The sequence below is a fragment of the Megalobrama amblycephala genome, linkage group LG1 (genome assembly GCF_018812025.1).
Source record: "Megalobrama amblycephala isolate DHTTF-2021 linkage group LG1, ASM1881202v1, whole genome shotgun sequence".
Classification (NCBI taxonomy): Eukaryota; Metazoa; Chordata; class Actinopteri; order Cypriniformes; family Xenocyprididae; genus Megalobrama; species Megalobrama amblycephala.
In genome coordinates this window covers 65,105,035-65,126,248 of record NC_063044.1, presented here as the reverse complement: position 1 = coordinate 65,126,248, position 21,214 = coordinate 65,105,035, and the positions used below count along the sequence as shown (strand labels likewise).

General features: G+C 37.3%; 1 protein-coding gene across 1 annotated transcript; it reads right to left on the bottom strand.

Moving 5' to 3' along the window:
• Window positions 1–343: 343 nt before the first annotated feature.
• On the bottom strand, window positions 344–18,936 carry LOC125273046 (zinc finger protein 729-like). Its single transcript, XM_048198330.1, has 5 exons — window positions 18,575–18,936; window positions 11,283–12,526; window positions 6,368–6,570; window positions 4,198–4,340; window positions 344–2,113 (listed from the first exon to the last, which is right to left on the bottom strand). The coding sequence occupies exons 1-5, from the start codon at window positions 18,651–18,653 to the stop codon at window positions 765–767; spliced, it is 3,018 nt and encodes a 1,005-aa protein (XP_048054287.1). The 5' UTR covers window positions 18,654–18,936; the 3' UTR covers window positions 344–764.
• Window positions 18,937–21,214: the final 2,278 nt, after the last annotated feature.

The window sequence follows — 21,214 nt, the reverse complement described above, 5'->3', positions numbered from 1 at the left end:
TACATGAAGAAGATAACAGTATCCTTTACAAAAACGTACACTTCGAAACCTGTTTTTTAAAAGTTTGCATTTTTAGGCTGCCAAAAACCACTGTCATGTAAATGAACGGATAAAATTATGTTCTTTTTCCAGTGATTTTCCTGTGACCTTGTCTCTTTTATAATGTCTCACAATAGAGCTGAATGATTAATCATAAAAACATAGCAATTTTATTAATGAAACGATTTGTGCGACAAGTGACTGTTAAAAACGTATTTCTCATTCATTCATTCATTCAAAAGTTTTGTTAAAAAACTTATTTCATTACAGGATGAATCAGTGCATTTATTAATGAGTCATTGAATTCATTCAAACCATCTTTAATTAATTCATTCAAACATCTTCCAGCAATTAATATTTTTATCTTTAGTAAATTACACATTATTTTGTTTGGTTGTATATTCAGAGTCATGGGAGAATCATGATCTCTATTTGAAACAAAAAACAAACAAAAAAAATCGTGATTCTCATATTATCCATCACACAGCCCTAACAGCGTTTCTCAGAAATTGCTTACTGCTCCTTTAAATTGCCTTTTTCCAGTGAGAATAGTGTAGATGAGATCTGAGACTTGTGATCCATTTAAAACTCTTCTCACATGAATGATGTGTGTAAGGCATCTCTTCAGTGTGAATTCTCTTGTCTTTCCACACTAAGAGCAGGTAAAATTCTCTTCCTTTATATGTGAAAGTGTTTCCACACTGAGTCCAGGTAAAAGGCCTTTTTCACATATGAATCAACATGTGCCTCTTCAGGCTTCTGTTACATGTGAAAGTGTTTCCACACTGAGAACAAGTAAACGGATTTTCTGAAGTGTTAATTAACAAATGATATGTAACAATGTGATACTTAAGGTTTTCTTTACGTGTGAAAGTGTTTCCACACTGAGGGCAGGTGAAAGGCTTTTCTGAAGTGTGAGATACCAAATGATCCTTAAGTTGTCTTTTACATGTAAAACTCTTTTCACATTGAGAGCAGGCGAAAGGTCTTTTTCCAGTATGTATCAATATGTGAGTCTTAAGGCTTACTTTTTGTTTGAAAGTTTTTCCACACTGAGAGCAGGTGAAAGGCTTTTCTGAACTGTGAGTTCCCAAATGGACATTAAGGCTTGTTTTCAGTGCAAAACTCTTTCCACACTGAGAGCAGCTGAAAGGCTTTTTTCCAGTATGAATTACCATGTGAGTCTTAAGGTTTCCTTTACGTGTGAAAGTGTTTCCACACTGAGAGCAGCTGAAAGGCTTTTCTGAAGTGTGAGATACCAAATGATCCTTAAGTTGTCTTTTACATGTAAAACTCTTTTCACATTGAGAGCAGGTGAAAGGCCTTTTTCCAGTATGTATCAATATGTGAGTCTTAAGGCTTACTTTATGTTTGAAAGTTTTTCCACACTGAGAGCAGATAAAAGGCTTTTCTGAACTGTGAGTTCCCAAATGGACATTAAGGCTTGCTTTCAGTGCAAAACTCTTTCCACACTGGGAGCAGGTAAAAGGTCTTTTCCCAGTATGAATTGACATGTGAGTCTTAAGGTTTCCTTTATGTGTGAAAGTTTTTCCACACTGAGGGCAGGTGAAAGGCTTTTCTGATGTATGAATTAACAAATGATCCTTAAGGTGTCCTTTCTGTGTAAAGCTTCTTCCACACTGAGAACAGGTGAAAGGCTTTATTCCGGCATGAATTAACATGTGCTTCTTAAGGCTTCCTTTACGTGTGAAAGTGTTTCCACAATGAGAGCAGGCAAAAGACTTTTCTGAAGTGTGAGATACCAAATGATCATCAAGTTGTCTTTTACCTGTAAAACTCTTTCCACATTGAGAGCAGGTGAAAGGATTTTTTCCTGTGTGAATTATCATGTGAATCTTAAGGCTTCTTTTATGTTTAAAAGTCTTTCCACACTGAAAGCATGTAAAAGGTTGTGTGACTTCTGTTATCTGAATGCTGCTTTGTGAGCAACTGTTTTCAGTTTTGGAGCAACTCAATGGGTTTTCTTCAGCGGTGTCATCATGAGCTTTCTGAAGCTGATATTTCTCCTCCACTTCATTCAGATCTTCTCTTTCCTCTTTCACTTTCATCAGGCCTAAAATAAAAACATTAAAATGATAAATCAATTAGGACAATTGGAAAAAAATAATAATAGGAAATTAGGGTATGTTTACACAACAATGTACTAAAAATGGAAACAATTTTGCTTGGCATTTTTTTAAAAAAAGTTTCAAGTACAGACGACAACATTGTCAAAACGATCCTTGTTCACGCAGATCCACAAAAATAAATAAATAAAAACACTATTATTCATGCCAGGCCAGTAGTTGGTGATGTCACTCTGTAAAGAATCAAATAATGCACATGTGCATGACATTACTTTTTGTTTTCACAAATTTGCACTGTTGTAGTTGTTGAAGCATGAACAGACTTGTGGCTACATTTCAAATATGAGGATGTTATCTCTAAAACTATGAAATTTTAAACATTTTATCCAACCAAGTCATGTGAGTTTTTAGAAAAGGCTGTTATGATGCTAATAAAATATTGCATTACCCTGTATAACACCCATTTGCAGTCGATTGTCTAAATAAATAATTAAGCAAGGTAAATGATCAAATAAGTATGCCCCGTTGTCCCACAAAATAGTGTAATCACACATATGAAAATGGAGCATATCGCCCAACACTAATTGTGATAAATTCAACTGGAACAACGACAGTAATAAATTATTATGTTTCCAATCAAATCAACATTAAAATGTAACAATACATGTAATGCACAAGATATCACAAATGCTCTAATAGAATCGCTTCTTGTAATTTTTTCATTAAAACCCACTTCATATTAGCTCTATTTAAATGACACACTCCTCTATATCAGTGAATATGAGAGTTACAGGTCACTACATTAAATACGGAAGGAATAAATGGCAATGGACCATTGAATTATTAGAAAAATACTAGGGCTGTGACGATACATCGATCATAGATCAATACAACAAATCTGGATCAATCCCGATATTTTCTCTGTCTAATCAATTCTGAGCTTATTATTTGAAACATATGACTTCTAATTTATTCTTTTAACAAGTGAACTTGTTTTGTGTGTGTTGTGGTTAATGTAAAGTAGAACCAAACTAATCTTGTTGTTTGTTAAAGCCAAAGGTATGTTCTTACACATCTGTGCATTGTTCACAGTATGCCCACTCTTTTCCCAGTGTACCCACAGTATACCCACACTTTGCCCACAGTGTGGGCTTGCTGTAGGCCCACAAATGGCCCCAACAGGGGCCCACTCTGCTTAGTGTGGGCCAGCCCATAGTCAGCCCACACTTTGGGCTGTTCCACTGGGGCCCCACCTGGGTCCCATAGTGCGGGACCCACACGTGCCCCGCATTTCACGCCGGTATCTTGGCCCACAGTGGGCTACCCGCAATGGCCCCACACGGGCCCCAAAGAAGCATGTTTGCTGGGTTATATTACTGACAACAAATACAAGTTTTAATGCTGGACGATTTGACGATATATAATATATATAAAGTTATCACTCGGATTTAAAACCTATATTGTAGTTATATAAAGCATTCACAGACAGCTTTGCTTTATGTATTTCCCCGGCGTCGAAATTAGGCACATATAAATGTCAGGAAACACGACTCCTGACTTCATGTCAATATCCATGGATTTATTTGACAATTTGTAAAAACACTTTCGAGCCAAACCGTTAGTGTAATCGTTTGTTTTACTCGCGTTTTCGCAGTTTCCTCTATTAAATCCAATCATTCAGCAGGTTCTTTTGCCACTCAGTCCAGCTGAGGGAGCGCGTTCTGGCGGGAAAGTGACACGTTCAACAAAGACCGGAAGTTAACTTCGAGCTAGGTGCGTAACCGCGGCAACGCGCGTGCATCCATTTTTGAGGGCGAGCAAAGAAAATCCGCGTGCTCTCGCGTTACTAAAAACAAAGTATGAAAAAACAAAGTATGTATGATGATCAACACAAGTTTTAAGATTCCAAAAAACAAAATCTAATTCACATCGCTCCCGTTCAGTTGCATTTTTTAGACCTTCGAAACGTGGATTTAAGACATTTTGATATTAATTTACGCCTTGTTTTTACATTAAATAATTTAAGACTTAATGTAGCACAACAGTGGATGAATGAAAAATAGACACCAACCTCCTTGTTCCTCGTGTTTTATTCTCCAGGGTTCTGGTTCACTCATGTCCTCCTCACTCTCCTCTTTAACAAACACCATCTTCACAGCAGCAGATCTCAGTTCAGTTGATACTCCTCCAGATATTCCTGCTCGCTTCAAACCTTAGTCTATGAGGATGGGAATATTACAGGTATTTACTGACCATTCAAAATCTTTCTAAACTAAAAGTACACTTCTAACAATTAGTCAGTTTCACAACACAACACCAGCGGTCATGCTGAAACTAATCTTCTTCCTTTGAGGTTTAATGGTGGTTGGCAAACAAATATGTGTTTTACGGCCACCCACTGGACTGGAGTAAAATAATTTGGGGTGGGGGAACCGTTTGTTATCTTTTTCCTTTAGAAAAAAGATTGGCACAAAGAAATGAAAAAGACTTTGTGAAATTTGTTAAAATTTTATAGCCTATGATAGTTACGCTATATTAATCAGGCTTGAGTGAGGAGAAGAAAAGAGAAACGAGATTCTAAATTTATTCCAGTCAAATATTTCAGTGAAAACCACAGAATGTTCCCCAGTGTTTAATTATGTTTAACTTTTCATAATCATGAACTACTAATTATGTTGCAGAATGATTGACATTACATTTAATAATAGAGATGGAATAAGCAAAATAGGGACACTTTTTGGTAAACTGTATTAAATAGCCTACAAATATTCTACACTACTAATATTTTATACAAATGGTCAGGGCTGGATCTCCCGAAACCTTATTAACTCTACATCATTCTTTTTATAATTATTCCTTAAACTGTACATTAATACGTTAATATGATTCCCAAAACGTTCTTAGCTAAGTATACCTTCTGTAAGTCATACTTTAGTAAGGTTGGTCTGGAGCACTCTTAGTTATACCTTATCACTGTTGACAGTTCACTCCACTAGTGGCCACCACTGTGCAAAAAGCTTTTTTACATCTCCGTCTATGAATATAATTCTGATGCTGTAATAGCATACACCCAGTGTTAAATTAGGCCAACTGAAGTGTTTTTATAAAAACAATAAAATTGTCATTACACTGATAGTTGTTAGATATTTAATAATATTATCCAAAGGTACATCAGCTGGCAAGCCATTAGACAGTAAAGGCTTAGGAGTCTATTTAAAGGCAATGATTGTAGTGGGGAGTTTGAACTATGGCAGTGATACAGCGGATAGTTGTGCTAAATCAAAGACGGCCCCGTCCGCGGAGCCATTTAGTGTATGTACACTATTGCATACATGAAAACTTTAGTCCCCTGGATACCATGTCAGAAGCTGCAATTCTAACAAAATGTCGCCTGCCATGGCAGCAAATACAGCAGCTTTTAGATCTTGTTGGTCCTACTTTGTTAAGAGAAACTGGACAGAGCTACCCCTCAGCCTCGAAATTCAGCTGCTGGCGGCTCTCCGTTTTTATGCAGTGGGTAGTTTTCTGGAGGTGGTTGGGGATGGATATGGGCTGGGTAAATCCTTGGTGTGGCAGTGCGTTCACTCAGTCACGGACATTCTGCTCCGTCATGCCACAGATTATATCCATATGCCTTCTGCCAGGCATGAAGTGATGGAGGCGCATCAAGGCTTCCATGCCATTGATGGTATCGGATAACAGGCCTTTTGCGACGGGACACTTATCCCCATTGCAAACCTATCAGCGCTCAATCAGGCCTTCATTTGTCATAAGGGCTTTGCGGCCATCAATGTCCAGGTGGTGGTGGACCACAGGGGAATGTTTGCAGATGTGGTGGCAAAGTAGCCTGGTAGCACACGACAGCTTTGTGTGGGCCAATTCAGCAGTGGGTCAAGATGCCGAAAGAGGGGTTTTTGGGCAGAGCATTTTTTTTTAGGTGACAGCGGCTACTTCCTCCAAACCTATCTTCTAAATCCAGAATCCAACAACGCAGGCCGAGCACAATTACAACATTGCACACATCCGTACCTGCAACTTGGTGTGCTGGAAGATGAGTTTCCGGTGCCATGAATAAATCAGCTGGAGGGTTGCGTATGAAGCCAGAAAGATGTTGTGCAGTAGCAGTTGTTACATACACAATGTTACAGTCAGTGGAAGTGCAGCTTTGCCAGAAGAGGAGGAAGAAGAGGAGGAGGAGGAGGTCAACACTCGACTCTACTGAGTATCATAATCACGCTTACCTTGACCTGGCATTATGATTGGCACGGAGGTGGTTGGTCTTTGAAATTGTGCTTCTGACAAAGCATAGTGTTTCTCCAGTATCTGAAGCTTCACCTTCTTCACCTCCAGCGTAGCCCGGGCGAGGTTGTTGGCCTCTTGTAAACTCTGCTCGATCCCCTTCAGCACTTACAGCTTCTCCTTTTCGAGCTCTACCAGCTCTTGACTGCAGTCACATCATATAGAAGGACGCTTTCTGGAGCCACTGCTACACTTTTAACGATTTCCCTGTATTTTTACAGTACAGTACTGGCAGCACGGTTGCCAGCAATGTACTGTATTTCGCTTTACAGCAATGTACTGTAATGCAATTTTACAGTACAAAGAACAGTACTGTATAACTACATTACAGTATTTTACTGTATTTTTACAGTATTTTGTAATTTGATCCATTTTACTGTATTTTACTTTATATTGTTATTTTACTGTTAAATATTACTTATAATCATTGCTAATAATGATAAAATATATAATTATATAATACATAGGTTAGAATAGTATATACATACTATAGTTAGTAATATTACAATAGTACTATACTACAGAATAGCATTACAAATCAAAAGGCAAACCGAACAAAGTAAATTTAAAAATATATATTTTTATTCAATCAATATATTTAAACATTTCAAAACATTTCAGAAATGTCACCATCTTTCGCCCCATCAGCAATGGCCCTGGTAAAGTGCATCACAACAACAACTGTCCCACAACATTCACCCCTAACTGAAGGGCATGTGGATGGTTGCAAACAGGCCACAGACCCTCAGTGTGAAGTCTTCCATTTAAACACAAAGGACCGAACGAAGCTGTTGACATGTGGGTTGATGGCCATCACTCTGCACCACCGTCCTGATCTTCTGCTCACTCCCTGTCTGGCAGTACACTTCTTCCCTTCAATGCCGAAACTGTAACAAAGTCAAGGCACACACACAAATACACTTATTACAAAAACTGTTATCCACAGCACCAATAAAGATGAACAGACAGTGTAAGGTAGAAATGTCAAATGAAAATTCTTTAGCAGAACAAAATGCAACTTATTTTTAAAGTCTAAAAGGTATTATTATTATGGCTAATACTTACAAAATACTCATAAGCTTCCTTGTGACAGCAATGCACTTCCCAGGATGCAAAGACAAGTGGACCACACTGCTGGAAGAAATCAAAATATATTTTATTCATTGATGTTGCTTGTTGGGGATAGGCTAACACATACGCTGTTGTCACGTGCATTCCATATACTTCAATAATCTAGGTTAGTAAAATATTTTCCTTGACCTTGCTGAATATTTTGCCATGGCATGCATTATACTGGCTTTGTTGTCTAATAGATCATTATTAACGGTGATAAAAGTAATTTACACCCCAATTCATATATTTTTTTATTATCATAATCGTTTATTGTCATTACAATCACTATGCTACAGAACAGGGACTTCTTGCACAAACAGATGCAGTAATAATCTGGTCAAGTTAACAATACCCAATCTCTCTGACCCCAAACCACCCATTTAAAGTACGTTTCAAGTGAAACCAAGTATTTTCAATCTGGGCCATCTTTTTCCATGTTTTTGTGCCTACGCACTAACTGAAGATGCAGTGTTGACCGCGACCACTGCAGCCGTCAGCGGACTGCAAATATAATACGTTTGAGCTTGTGTGCACCGTCAGCGAATGACTATAAAAGTGCTTGTTTTTGTCACTGACAGGCTCGGATCGGACAACATTATGGAAAGGATCCCCACAGGAATAGACTTTTTATAATCGCAAGATCCTTTTTGTTTAAACACAAACAGCTGTCTATCGATCTCCCAGCAGATTCCAACCTCGCGCTCAGTAGTAAAACAAACTTCGTTCAAACTCGACAGAACCAAATTAAAACTCACCAAACCCATTTCGGTTCGTCTTTCCATGGTTCCAACAATCATCGACATCGAGTTTGGTCGAAATAAACCCTAAGCTAATTCACTGAGTTAGATTTTAAAATGTGAGGAGAGCAGCAGGGCGAAAATGTGGTACTGTACTGTAGGTTTTTACAGTACTGTGATGCTAAATCTACAGCGACATTTAACATTGCTGGTGCTGAGCGACCACAGTGGAGGCTGATGAAGATGCAGACAGCTGTGGTGACGCCGGTGCCGGAAAAGGAGGACTTTAGTTATCTCTTGCCATGAGTTTACAACCCATGTAAACTTCTTTGTATTCTTTCATGCTAGAGTTGTACAAATGAGGGTAGTTTCTAACCGCTTTGCACAATCACTCATCAATGTAGGCCTCCATTGTCGCTGTAGCTTGCATGTGTTCTGGTCTGTTCTGCAGGTTTTCTTTGACTAACTTGTGACATCCTTGAAGGCACGGTTGCCACCTTGTGGATAAACTAATTACTCACCAAAAAATTAAATGCGCATGCGCAACCTGTGCGTACAAGTACGCATGGTTACAGAAATCCAGTGGCGCACATAAAGTACATGCATGTATACTCTTTGGATGACGAAATTTGCGCCAAATGACGCACTGTTTGCTAATTCTTGCACAAGCGTAAAAAAGTGAAGTATACTTTGGGCTTAAAAGTTTAGTTCACCCCAAAATGAAAATTCTATCATTAATTACTCACCCTCATGTCGTTCCAGACCTGTAAGACCTTCGTTCATCTTTGAAACACAAATTAAGATGTTTTTGATAAAATACGATGGCTCAGTGAGGCCTCCTTTGACAGCAAGATAATGAATCCTTTCAAATGCCCCAGAGAGGTACTAAAGACATATTTAAAAACAGTTCATGTGACTAAAATGGTTCAACCTTAATAATATGAGAGACGAGAATACTTTTTGTGCGCCAAAAAACGACTTTATTCAACAACATCTAGTGATGTGCGATTAATATTATCATCAGAAAGAAGAAAGTCATATACACCTGGCTTGAGGGTGAGTAAAGCTTGGACTGATTTTCATTTGAAAGTGAACTAATCTTTTAAATGAATGAGAAATTCATATCTGGTGGGAACAGAAAAATAATTGAAGTAAGCTAAGTATAAGGGTATGATTACACCACAATGATGTACATATAGATGACAACATCAAAACAATCTGTTCACACGCATCTTGGAAAAAACTAAAAACACTGTATGTGTTCATGCCAGGCCAGTCATTGGCGACGTCACTTTGTAAAGAATCACTATGCAGCTATACTGAACAAATAATGTGCACAATATCACCATTTTCACAAATTTGTATTATTGTAGTTTATATGGAGAAGGTAAAAACGTACACTTTGAAATCTGTTTTTTAAAAGTTTGTATTTTTAAGCCACCAAAAATCACCGTCATGTAAATGAACGGATAAAATCAGGTTCTTTTACCAGTGATTTTCCTGTGACCTCTTCTCTATTATAACGTCTCTCAATAGAGCGGAATGATTAATCTTAAAAAGATCGCAATTTCGATTCAAGCACCCACACAATCTTATTTTATTAATGAAAGATTTGCCTGCATCTTTTAAACCTTTAATAAAATCTTACTGGAACATTGTGCTGCCAGAGTCACACAGTAATTATTTGTTACAAATATTTAAATTATCACAGAAGTATGTAAATAACAGTTGTGTCATTTACATCTTATGCCACTAGTTGGCGACAAGTGACTGCTAAAAATGTATTTGTCACTGAATCATTCATTTAAAAGATTTGTTCAAAAACACTGATTCATCCTGTAATGAAAGAAGTATTTATGTCATTGAATTCATTCAAAACCATTTTTAAATAATTAAGGGGAGACACTACAGGCAAAAACACTGTTTTTTCAGACACCTGTCAATTTTGAGATTTTGCACTTTTTGGCTTTTCATAAAGTGTTTTTTCAGACTGGTGGAAAGAAAACATTCAAAATACACTTTTAGGTGTATATTTTATAGCACTTTATCTATTTGTGCCTATAGATTTCAATTAAAGTAAATATCTTTAAAGGCCGTTTTCTCAAAATTAGTTTTTTCTTCTGCTCTGAGTCAGAAATCTCCACTTCAGCAGAACTTATATACACCAAACTTTACAGTTTTATTCCTATCTATATTCTGAAGGTTTTTACAGAGGGATTTGTTGATATATAATTTGCCTGATTTTATACAACATTTTATTCCTAAAAAAATGATGAAAATATTTTTTTTTCTGGCTGTTGATAGTATTTTCTGATTTATGGAGTGATAAAAAGAGATATCCAAAATTTCCTCTGTAAAAGCCTTTGAATTTAATATGTCCAAAAAATTAAACAAGAATTTTGAACTTGACGTCATCCAATATTCAGATTTTTATTCTAGAAATATATGCAAATTAGCGCATATTTAATTAGATAACAGCTCATTTGCATATTTAAACAACATTTTAGAAAACTTGTAATACAAAAAATGTTTGCAATTTTTAATGTAATCAATCAGCTGGGGTAGTATGGTGATATCTATTAGTTAATTTTTTTACCCTATTCACCTGGGGTGTCTCGCCTTAATTCAAACATTTTCCAGCAATTAATATTTTTACCTTTAGTAAATTACATGTTATTTTCTTTGGTTGTATATTCAGAATTGTGGGAGAATCATGATCTCTATTTGAAACCAAAAAAATTGTGATTCTCACATTATCCAGGATCGTGCAAGCCTAACAGCGTTTCTCAGAAATTGCTTACTGCTCCTTTAAATTTTCTTTCTGCAGTGAGAATAGTGCAGATGAGCTTATGATCCATTTAAAACTCTTCTCACATGAATGACGCATGTAAGGCATCTCTTCAGTGTGAATTCTCTTGTCTTTATACACTAAGAGCAGGTTAAATTCTCTTCCTTTATGTGTGAAAGTGTTTCCACACTGAGTCCAGGTAAAAGGCCTTTTTCAAGTATGAATCAACATGTGCTTCTTCAGGCTTCTTTTACATCTAAAAGACTTTCCACACTGAGAGCAGACGAAAGGCTTTTCTGAAGTGTGAGTTACCAAATGAACATTAAGGTGAGCTTTCTGTGTAAAACTCTTTCCACATTGAGAGCAGGTGAAAGGCTTTTTTCCAGTATGAATTAACATGTGAGTCTTAAGATTCTCTTTACGTGTGAAAGATTTTCCACACTGAGGGCAGGCGAAAGGCTTTTCTGATGTATGAGTTAACAAATGATCCATAAGGTGTGCTTTCTGTGTAAAGCTCCTTCCACACTGAGAGCAGATGAAAGGCTTTATTCCGGCATGTATTAACATGTGCTTCTTAAGGTTTTCTTTAAGTGTGAAAGTGTTTCCACATTGAGAGCAACTGAAAGGCTTTTCTGAAGTGTGAGATACCAAATGATCATTAAGTTGTCTTTTACATGTAAAACTCTTTTCACATTGAGAGCAGGTGAAAGGCCTTTTTCCAGTATGTATCAATATGTGAGTCTTAAGGCTTCCTTTACGTGTGAAAGTTTTTCCACACTGAGGGCAGGTGAAAGGCTTTTCTGAAGTGTGTATTACCAAATGATCTTTAAGTTGTCCTTTCTGTGTAAAACTCTTTCCACACTGGGAGCAGGTGAAAGGCTTTTTTCCAACGTGTATCAACATGTGATTCTTAAGGTTTATTTTATGTTTGAAACTCTTTCCACACTGAGGGCAGATGGAAGATTTTCCTGAAGTGTGAGTTACCAAGTGATCATTAAGTTGTCTTTTACATGTAAAGCTCTTTCCACACTGAGAGCAGGTGAAATGCTTTTTTGCAACATGTATCAATATGTGAGTCTTAAGGTTTCTTTTAAGTGTGAAAGTTTTTCCACACTGAGGGCAGGCGAAAGGCTTTTCTGAAGTGTGAATTAACAAATGATCATTAAGGTGTGATTTCTTTGTAAAACTCTTTCCACACTGAGAGCAGGTGAAAGGATTTTTTTCTGTGTGAATTATCATGTGAGTCTTAAGGCTTCTTTTATGTTTAAAAGTCTTTTCACACTGAGAACACGTGAAAGGTCTTGTGACTTCTGTTATTTGAATGCTGCTTTGTGAGCAACTGTTTTCAGTTTTGGAGCAACTCAATAGGTTTTCTTCAGCGGAGTCATCATGAGCTTCCTGAAGCTGATATTTCTCCTCCACTTCATTCAGATCTTCTCTTTCCTCTTTCACTTCCATCAGACCTAAAATAAAAACATTAAAATGATAAATCAATTGGGACAATTGGAGAAAAAAAAAAAAATAGTAGTTTCAAAAGTTTCAAGTACAGACGACAACATTATCAAAACGATCCTTGAAAATAAATAAAAAAACACTATTATTCATGCCAGGCCAGTAGTTGGCGATGTCACTCAATAAACAAATCACTTAATGCACATGTGCATGACATTACTTTTTGTTTTCACAAATTTGCATTTGTTGTAGTTGTTGAAGCATGAGCAGACTTGTGGCTACATTTCAAATATGAGGATGTTATCTCTAAAACTATGAAATTTTAAACATTTTATCCAACCAAATCATGTGAGAGTTTTTAGAGAAGGCTGTTTTGATGCTAATAAAATATTGTATTACCCTGTATAACACCCATTTGCAGTCTATTGTCTAAATAAATAAATAAATAAGCATGGTAAATTATCAAATAAATATGTCCCCTCGCCCCACAAAATAATATTGTGTATCGCTAGTCACACATGTCTCGATGTTTTACTGAACAATAATAAATAATCAGAACATTTCTAATCATTAGGGCATCTTGTAGTCCAGATTAAAATATAAAAATGTTTAAATAGATAGCCTATTAAGTCTTTAAGTAGTAAGTATTTGGTGCTTTTATAAACAACATGAATGAATGTCTGTTTGAAGCATTTTAAAAACTTCACAAATGCAGTTGCTTTTTTTTGCAGGGTTTCCGGGGTAACCACTGCATTCTGCTGTTCCATCAGCGCCTTCTGCTGTCAGAGAGTGAACATGGACTTTCATTCAGCACGGCTTTTTCGCTCGTTCCGCCATGTGCTTCTCATGCACGTTGGGCTTGTTTACATCTGAGCGCGTGTCCCTTTGACGCAGAATACAGCGGTGTTGTGCATTTTTTACGGTTGTTGGGGAAAGTATTCTTAAATGCATTTTAAAATTGTAATAATTGGTAATAATTTTTTTTAAGGTATTTTGAAGTGCCCACGATATCAATATAGTGCATATTCTTTATTGTGATATATCACATTACTGAATATCAGCACGTCTAATACCACCCAACACTAATTGTGATAAATTCAACTGGAACAATGACAGTAATAAATAATTATGTTTCAAATCAACATTAAATGCAACAATAGATGTAATGCACAAGATATCATAAATGCTCTGCTAGAATTGCTGCTTGTACTTTAATTAAAACCCACTTCATATTAGCTCCATTTAATGACACACTCCTCTATATCAGTGAATATGACAGTTACAGATCACTACATTATCAGTAAATGCATTAAATATGCAAGGAATAATTGGTGAAAAACCATTGAATTATTAGAAAAACACTATGGCTGGGACAATACATTGATTATCGATCGATACAATGAATCTGGATCAATCCTGATATTGTCTCTGTTTAATCGATTCTGAGCTTATTTTTTACAGCAGATGGCACTATATGCCAGTTTTTAACCACACCAGTGCTTCCCACACATAGACTTTACTTGGGCAGCCCGCCCAGGTATAATAACAGCCGCCCAAGTATATCTGGAACACATTTATGCCTTTATTATTTTTATCCTCGTATACTTTGTATTCACCCAAGATAATGAAACCATCCGCGACCAATTAACTAGTGGTAAATCTCCCCTCGCCCTACGCATTTTGTACCTGCTCGTTATGTGTGCATCAAAACTGTTTACTCCTGTTGACATTCCCACTTGCGCTGCAGAGATGCTGTGGATATTTCACAAAGAGCACTGCATGCAGGGCGGTGCTGTTGTGCGTTCTACATGCTCGCAAAACAGTGCTTCAAAGTGATTCTTAAACAACGAAAAGCGCAGATTTATGCCAATCAATTGTTAATTAACTCAAGTTGATGAATTTTGACAATGTCTACTTTATAGCCTTTATATAATATGTTTTAGACGATTGTAAGAATCTGAAGGATCAGCCCGCAATTATGTAGACATTTCAAAATAAGAGTTCCGGTGAATTTCAGGCTTGTTAATAATTAAAAGTCACAAGAAAAGTTTTTTTCTTCTTCTTCTGGGCATTATTGGTATTTTCGTTACACAATAAATTGTATTTAATTTGATTTTAATTTAATTCATAGTAAATTATTGTAGTCTCCTCCACAGGAAGAAAAGACTAGGAACATTATTTGACACTTATATTATTCATTATTTGAATTTTACTAGTAAAATCTGTGTCCCATTTACTGAGAGAGACACTATATGACATAGCAAGGAGAAAATAGGAAAAAGAGAACCATTTAAATACTGTAATTTTGCATAATTTACAATATATAATGCATAATATTAGTATGTAATTGAAATGAATTTCAATAAATAAAAAAAATACTGTTAAAAATCACACATTATTTGTTTGTCACATGTAGTAGACTATTTTTGTGTGATGGCTAATAGGAGGATTTTTCACCCGGCTACCACTGCAAGTATATATTTCAAACCTGTGGGAAGCACTGCACACACTCTCAAACGCTCATGAAGAAGACCACTCAAACAGAGAATTCAAATAGAGGAGAAGAAGAAGAGAGCTAGTTCAAGATGAGCTTATGGTTAAAACTTATATAATTTTCAATTTTTTTCAGAAAATGAGCGATGGTTTCACTAGATAAGACCCTTATTTCTCATCTGGGATCGTGTAGAACAATTTGAAGCTGCAGTGAAACTAATTTTGACCAACTGTTTGGTGCCCATTCAAGTCTACTATAAGGAGAAAAATCCTGGAATGTTTTCATTAAAAACCTTCATTTCTTTTCTGAAGAAAGAAAGACATGGACATCTTGGATGACATAGGGGTGAGTAAATTATCAGGAAAATTTTATTTAAAAGTGGACTAATCCTTTAAATATACTTGCACCTCGGCTCAGAATGCTTTTAGGATGCAAGATTTGTAATTCGCTTCAAACTTTTCGAACTTTATGATTATTTTAAGTTTAAGTGGTGTGTGAACAGGAACGGGAAGCAGGCAGTGTATGAGTGTTAATGTAATGTATAGTAGTGCCATCTGCTGTTTAAAAACCAAGCTCAGAATCGATTCAAGAGAGAACCGCAATACATGGGAAAATATCAGAATCGCTCCAGATTCTTCTTATCGTGAATTAGGGATGCAGCGATTAACCGATTTTACTATTAACCGTGCTTTAAAACTTCATGGTTAATTAATAGTAAAGGCTCTGCTACACCGCATTTCAGTTGCACAGAACAAAACTGTCGTAACTTGCAAGAAACTAAAACAAAGTTACAATTGCGGCGCACCAGCTTAAAGTGACATGCGTATCAGAGACTCGAAGGATACTATATACACACACTAGATTAACTATGACAGAGGGGCCAAACAGTGAAGCTGTGTTTCCACCAAAGAAACTGCTGAAGTCAGCAGTGTGGGAGCATTTTTGGTACACCAAGAATGACATCAATGAAAATGATGGATCGCCTGTATGCAAAACTTGCTGCTAAAGGATCGAAAACATCCAATTTGATGCAGCACCTGCGAGATCACCACCCAGCTTTGCACGCCCAAATAAATGTAACTTTTTTTATTCCATTTTATTCTAGCTTCATGCATTCCTTTTTATATCAACACTTGAATGTGGGTAAGTTTCATAAAAAGCTTTTCGAGCAAAAAGCTGAGAAAAACATGTTTGTTGTCAAAAACTACATCTGGATAATATTCACAAGGATGATCAAAACACAGATGAAGTAGATAGAGTCCAACACTCCTATTGCTTGCACATTCCTATAGCTCTTCCTGAATTACATTTCATTTAACATTAGGCAGTTTTGATTTATGTGCTGTTTAATGTTTGATAGCTTTATTTTACATATGCATGATCACATATGAGATCGCTCTTTAGATCAAGAGATTCCGCAAGTCATTACTGCAAGTCCAGTCAAAGTTAATCTTGGTATAGATTATATATTTTCACTTTTCTTATTCACTTTTAGCTTAAGACTGGTGGTGCCGTTGCAGAATCCTTTGCAAATGTGTAACCTATGCTACCACTTCAAAACAAACCCAGGATTTGAATAAAGCAGTGGCCTATTTCATCTCCAAAGATATGATGCCATTTCAGATTGTGGAAAAACCTGGGTTTCTTCATCTGATGAAAAAAGGCAGTGCCACAATACAAAGTTCCAACAAAAAGCTACTTCTCAAAATCCCAGCCATGTACAAATAGGTACGAGCGAGTGTGGAGGAACAGGTGGCAGAGGGTGTGTGGTTTAGTGCAACCACAGACCTGTGGACCAGCACTAGTGGTGGAGGAGAACCCTTTATGAGCTTTAAGGCCAGAACACACCAAGCCGACGCCGACGAAATAGTGGCGACAAAAGCAGACTGCGGGGTTTGCTCACGTCGGCAGCGTCTGTGTCCAAAGTTGCCCTGCCACACCAAACCGACGCTAAACAGCCGACGGCCAAGCAGCACATCAGTTCTGCGCCTGCGTGATATGAAATGCCTTTCCGAAACAGCAGACGGCAGTAGCTGAACAGCCAATCAGAATGATCATATGGCCCGATGGCCCGACGAGGTCCAACGCCGATTCAACATGTCGAATCGGCCGAAACAAAGCCGACGAGGACCAACTTCAGCCGACGGTGCGGAACACACCGAGGAAACTTAGTCGGCCGATTAAGAAAAACTGCCCGACGGCCGACCGTCGGCTTGGTGTGTTCCGGCCTTTAAAGTCCACAACCTTTCTACTGATTGGAAGCTTAAGTCTCACTGTATTGAGACTCTTTATTTTCCAGAAGACCTATACGGCAGACCATATCACAGAAATGATGGAAAACATGCTTCCAGACTGGAAGATAAAAAGAGTCTGTCTAGAATTACAACAGACAATGCATGTAACAAGCTTTTGCATCATTTCCCTGTTGCATCTGGTTTCCTTGTTGTGGTCATAATTAAAAAATTTAGCCATTTCCAAAGTCCTCAAGATGCCAAGGGTGGAATCCGCTACCAGAGCATGCCAACATTTGGTGAATTTAATACACACCTGAGTCAGTGCGCAAGGTCTCTGTGCGTGACAAATTTTTAGGATTACGAATACGAAAAAACGTATGCGAAAATTTCGGACTCAGTGTGCAAAGGCCTTAAGTTTATCTACCTCAAGAACCACAGCTATTACCTCGCTGGTGTGAAATGTCATTGCTTTTAAGTTGCTAAACCATTTGTGTGTCTGTACTGTGTGTGTGTGTGTGTGTGTGTGTGTGTGTGTGTTTGAGAGAGAGAAAAAGAGAAAGCAGGAGAGAGTATGCGCTTTCAGGACATAAAATGTATTTTGTGGAAAAACCATGACAATAACTTGTAATTTTTATCCTATTGTTTACCATATTTATTTGCTTGGTCGATGTTGTTGTAGGTTTTGTTTCTTTTGCGGTTGTAGGATCTAATAATGACCTATTGAAATAACTGAAATCATTTGGTGAAGTGATATGAAACTGATAAATTGTTCAGTGGTGTTTGACCTGTAATGTGATGCAGTTAGACTAGGTTATTTATATGTACAATAACTCTCAGCAAATAAGATTCCATGTAGCATTTTCATCGGTCAGTCGAAAGTATATAATGACTGGTTAATAACTTTTGACAACGTTTAATCAAGAAGCGAAAAGAAATAATTTCTAGTTCAAAAACACAGATTCACGAGTGCACAGGACACAGTTTAAGCGCACACAATATCTGAGAGAGGAGAATCAGGTCATAAGAGAGCACTGCATACAGTGGAGAGCGCGCGTCCAGTTCTGTGGACGAGCAAAGGAAACCCGCGAGCTCTCGCGCTACTAAAAATGTTATGACAAAACTGTATGATGTATGACGATCAACACAAGTTTTACGATTCCAAACACAAAATCTAATTTGTATCGCTGCCTGTTCCTGATGCATTTTTAAGACCATTGAAACGTGGATTTAAGACATTTTAATGTTAAATTACACCTTGTATTTACATTAAAGAACTTAAGACTTAGTGTAGCACAACAGTTATTAAATATGAATGAAGAATAGACACCAACCTCCTTGTTCCTCCTGTTTTGTTCTCCAGGGTTCTGGTTCACTCATGTCCTCCTCACTCTCCTCTTTAACAAACACCATCTTCACAGCAGCAGATCTCAGTTCAGTTGATACTCCTCCAGATATTCCTGCTTGCTTCAAACCTTACTACCGTCTGTGAGGATGATTTAATATTGACCTGATTCAACATGTATCTTTCTAAACTAAAAGTACATTTCTAACAGTTCGTATTGAGTCAGTATCACAACATAACACCAGAGATCATACTGAAAACTAATCTTCTTCCTCTGAGGTTTAATGGTGGTTGGCAAACACACGCATGTGTCTTACCGCCACCCACTGGACTGGAGTGTGAAGCGTCCATAGGCGGGAAAATAATTTGGGCGATAAAACTTAGCGCGTGTATAGTTCACCGTTTATTTGTTTGTTTGTTTGTTTTCCTTTAAAAAAAAGAGTTGCACAAAGAAATGAAAAGGACGTTGGGAATAGCTAGGCCTATGTTAAAATACATAGCCTACACTAGTGGCGTAACTTTGTTTTAAAAAGTGGGTGGGACAGGAATGTGTATGTGGGGGGTGGGGGGTATTGTAATTGTATTATTACAATAATAATAATATGATATTAAAATTAATATGATAGTTTCTTCCTTACATCTGCTATAATACAATGTCGCGAGAGTATGTATATTAGTTAATAAATACGTGGATCCGCTATCCAAACTAGATTGTCCTGATGGACTGGAGGCAATATTTTCGTTTAGCATGCAAGAGATTTTGGGTTCGAATCCAACCATGTATGATTTTTTTTTTTTTTCTCTCATTAAAACCAAAGATGTTTGTCAGTGATTGTATATCAAGAGCAGGGACACGTTTATTTGTATTTTGTTTTGTGATTCAACGTAACGAATAGAGAGTCTCTGCCACAGTTAAGCGATAGATTGAAGCGCTCGTCCGTGTGAACACTGCGCAATGTGCACGAGCGCCAAGAGAACACTGTTGCGCCTCCATAACAGCGACAACGAGCACTCAACATGATTTCAAAAACAACACATCCCAGCGCCAGATCGCCTATTATTAACTCAAATTGATAATCAACTAGAGGTGTTTCTTTTGTATTAGATATCCGCGAGATGCCGCGAGATGTTTCAAAAAGTGGTGGGGACAATATCGACCCTTTCAAAAAGTGGTGGGGACATGTCCCACCCGCAAATTACGCCTATGGCCTACACATGCAGTGTAGAAAAGAAAAGAGAAACGAGATCTTTCAAATTCCAGCCACATATTTCAGTGAAAATCACATAATGTTGCCCAATATTTACCTTTTCATAATCACTTACTATATTGAATAATGACTGTTACAGCAGAGAGGTGAAGTCAGCAAAATTGGGACACTTTTTTGGTAAACTGTGTATTAAATACATTCTACACTATTAATGTTTTAAACAAATGATCAGGTTTTCTTTTTATCTCCAATATGGGTTTTGAAGGAATCAAGAATTCTTCTGAAATGTTTTAAAAATGAATCAGAATTTTTATTTGAAACACAGTTTCACCACGGATGGTCAGGTGTCACGTTTTGGCTTTATTTCTCTTTCTTTCTTTTTTTTTTTTCTTTCTTTTTTTTTGATGTAGTTTGCCTGTGTTATTGTTCCTATGTTCCTGCATGCCATCATTAGTTGTCATGGTTACTATGTTACTAATTAGAGCACTCCTGTTTTGTATCTAGTTCTTTTGCCCTTATTTTTCTGTTCATTGTCTCTGGTGTTGGTTATGTTGATACTGTTAAGTCGAATCTTCTGTTATTAAATTTGCTTTACTATTTGAAGTATGACTACTCTTTGTGGACAAACTTGTGAGATCAGGAGAGATGGAGGTCCAATGAGTGTTTTTGCACAATGCTACCTGAGTGTATAATCTACATTGTACCATGGTATAACTATGACAACTGATGGCAACCTTCTAAGATTTAGCAATCAGCAAAATAAAAGAAATAATTGTAGCCTAAGAAACTGCATTAAAGGGTTAGTTCACCCAAAAAATTAAAATTCTGCCATTAATTACTCACCCTTATGTTGATCCAAGCCCAACAGATTTCTGTCTGTTGAGTTCTCTTTTTTCAATCATAAACAAAATGTTCAAGTGGTGTGACGGATACAACAAAATTAAAGTGCATCAATCTTTTCCACTTTTCCACCCAGTACATACACTCTGCCATCCTCGCTCATTCACCAGTACAGCCATTATAAACCACAGTAAGTCAGACCCCCCCCCCCACAACACGTTTTTATACAATATGTCTCAAGACGACACCTCTTTCGGCCTGGAGCCTCCTGATGATAATGCTACTGATCATATTCTGACAGAGGAACCCAACACATCTGATACCCACAATGGATGGTTGGATAAATTCTGCAAAGAGCTCGGATATCGCAACCTGAGTTTACTCACGGATCTGTGTGCCATTAGGGGGTTCAACGTCAGGCTCAAAATCATTAAAGCTACGCTCATGGTGCTGCTGCATCACCTCATTGACGGGAAGCTGAAGGAGGACTGTGAAGGCTGTGTGATAAATCACCTGAGCAACATTTGTGTCTGTTTAAGCACCTGCATACTTTTTTGACTCTCACTTTGATGAGCTGACTG

Coding starts and splice junctions, on each gene's coding strand:
- LOC125273046 (XM_048198330.1), bottom strand. CDS start 18,653: ATGGTGTTTGTTAAAGAGGAGAGTGAGGAGGACATGAGTGAACCAGAA. Junction 12,527..18,574: donor AAAACAGGAGGAACAAGGAG/GTTGGTGTCTAT, acceptor TTTTTATTTTAG/GTCTGATGGAAGTGAAAGAG. Junction 6,571..11,282: donor AGAAGCACATGTTGATTCAT/ACTTGAAAAAGG, acceptor ATGTGACTGCAG/TCAAGAGCTGGTAGAGCTCG.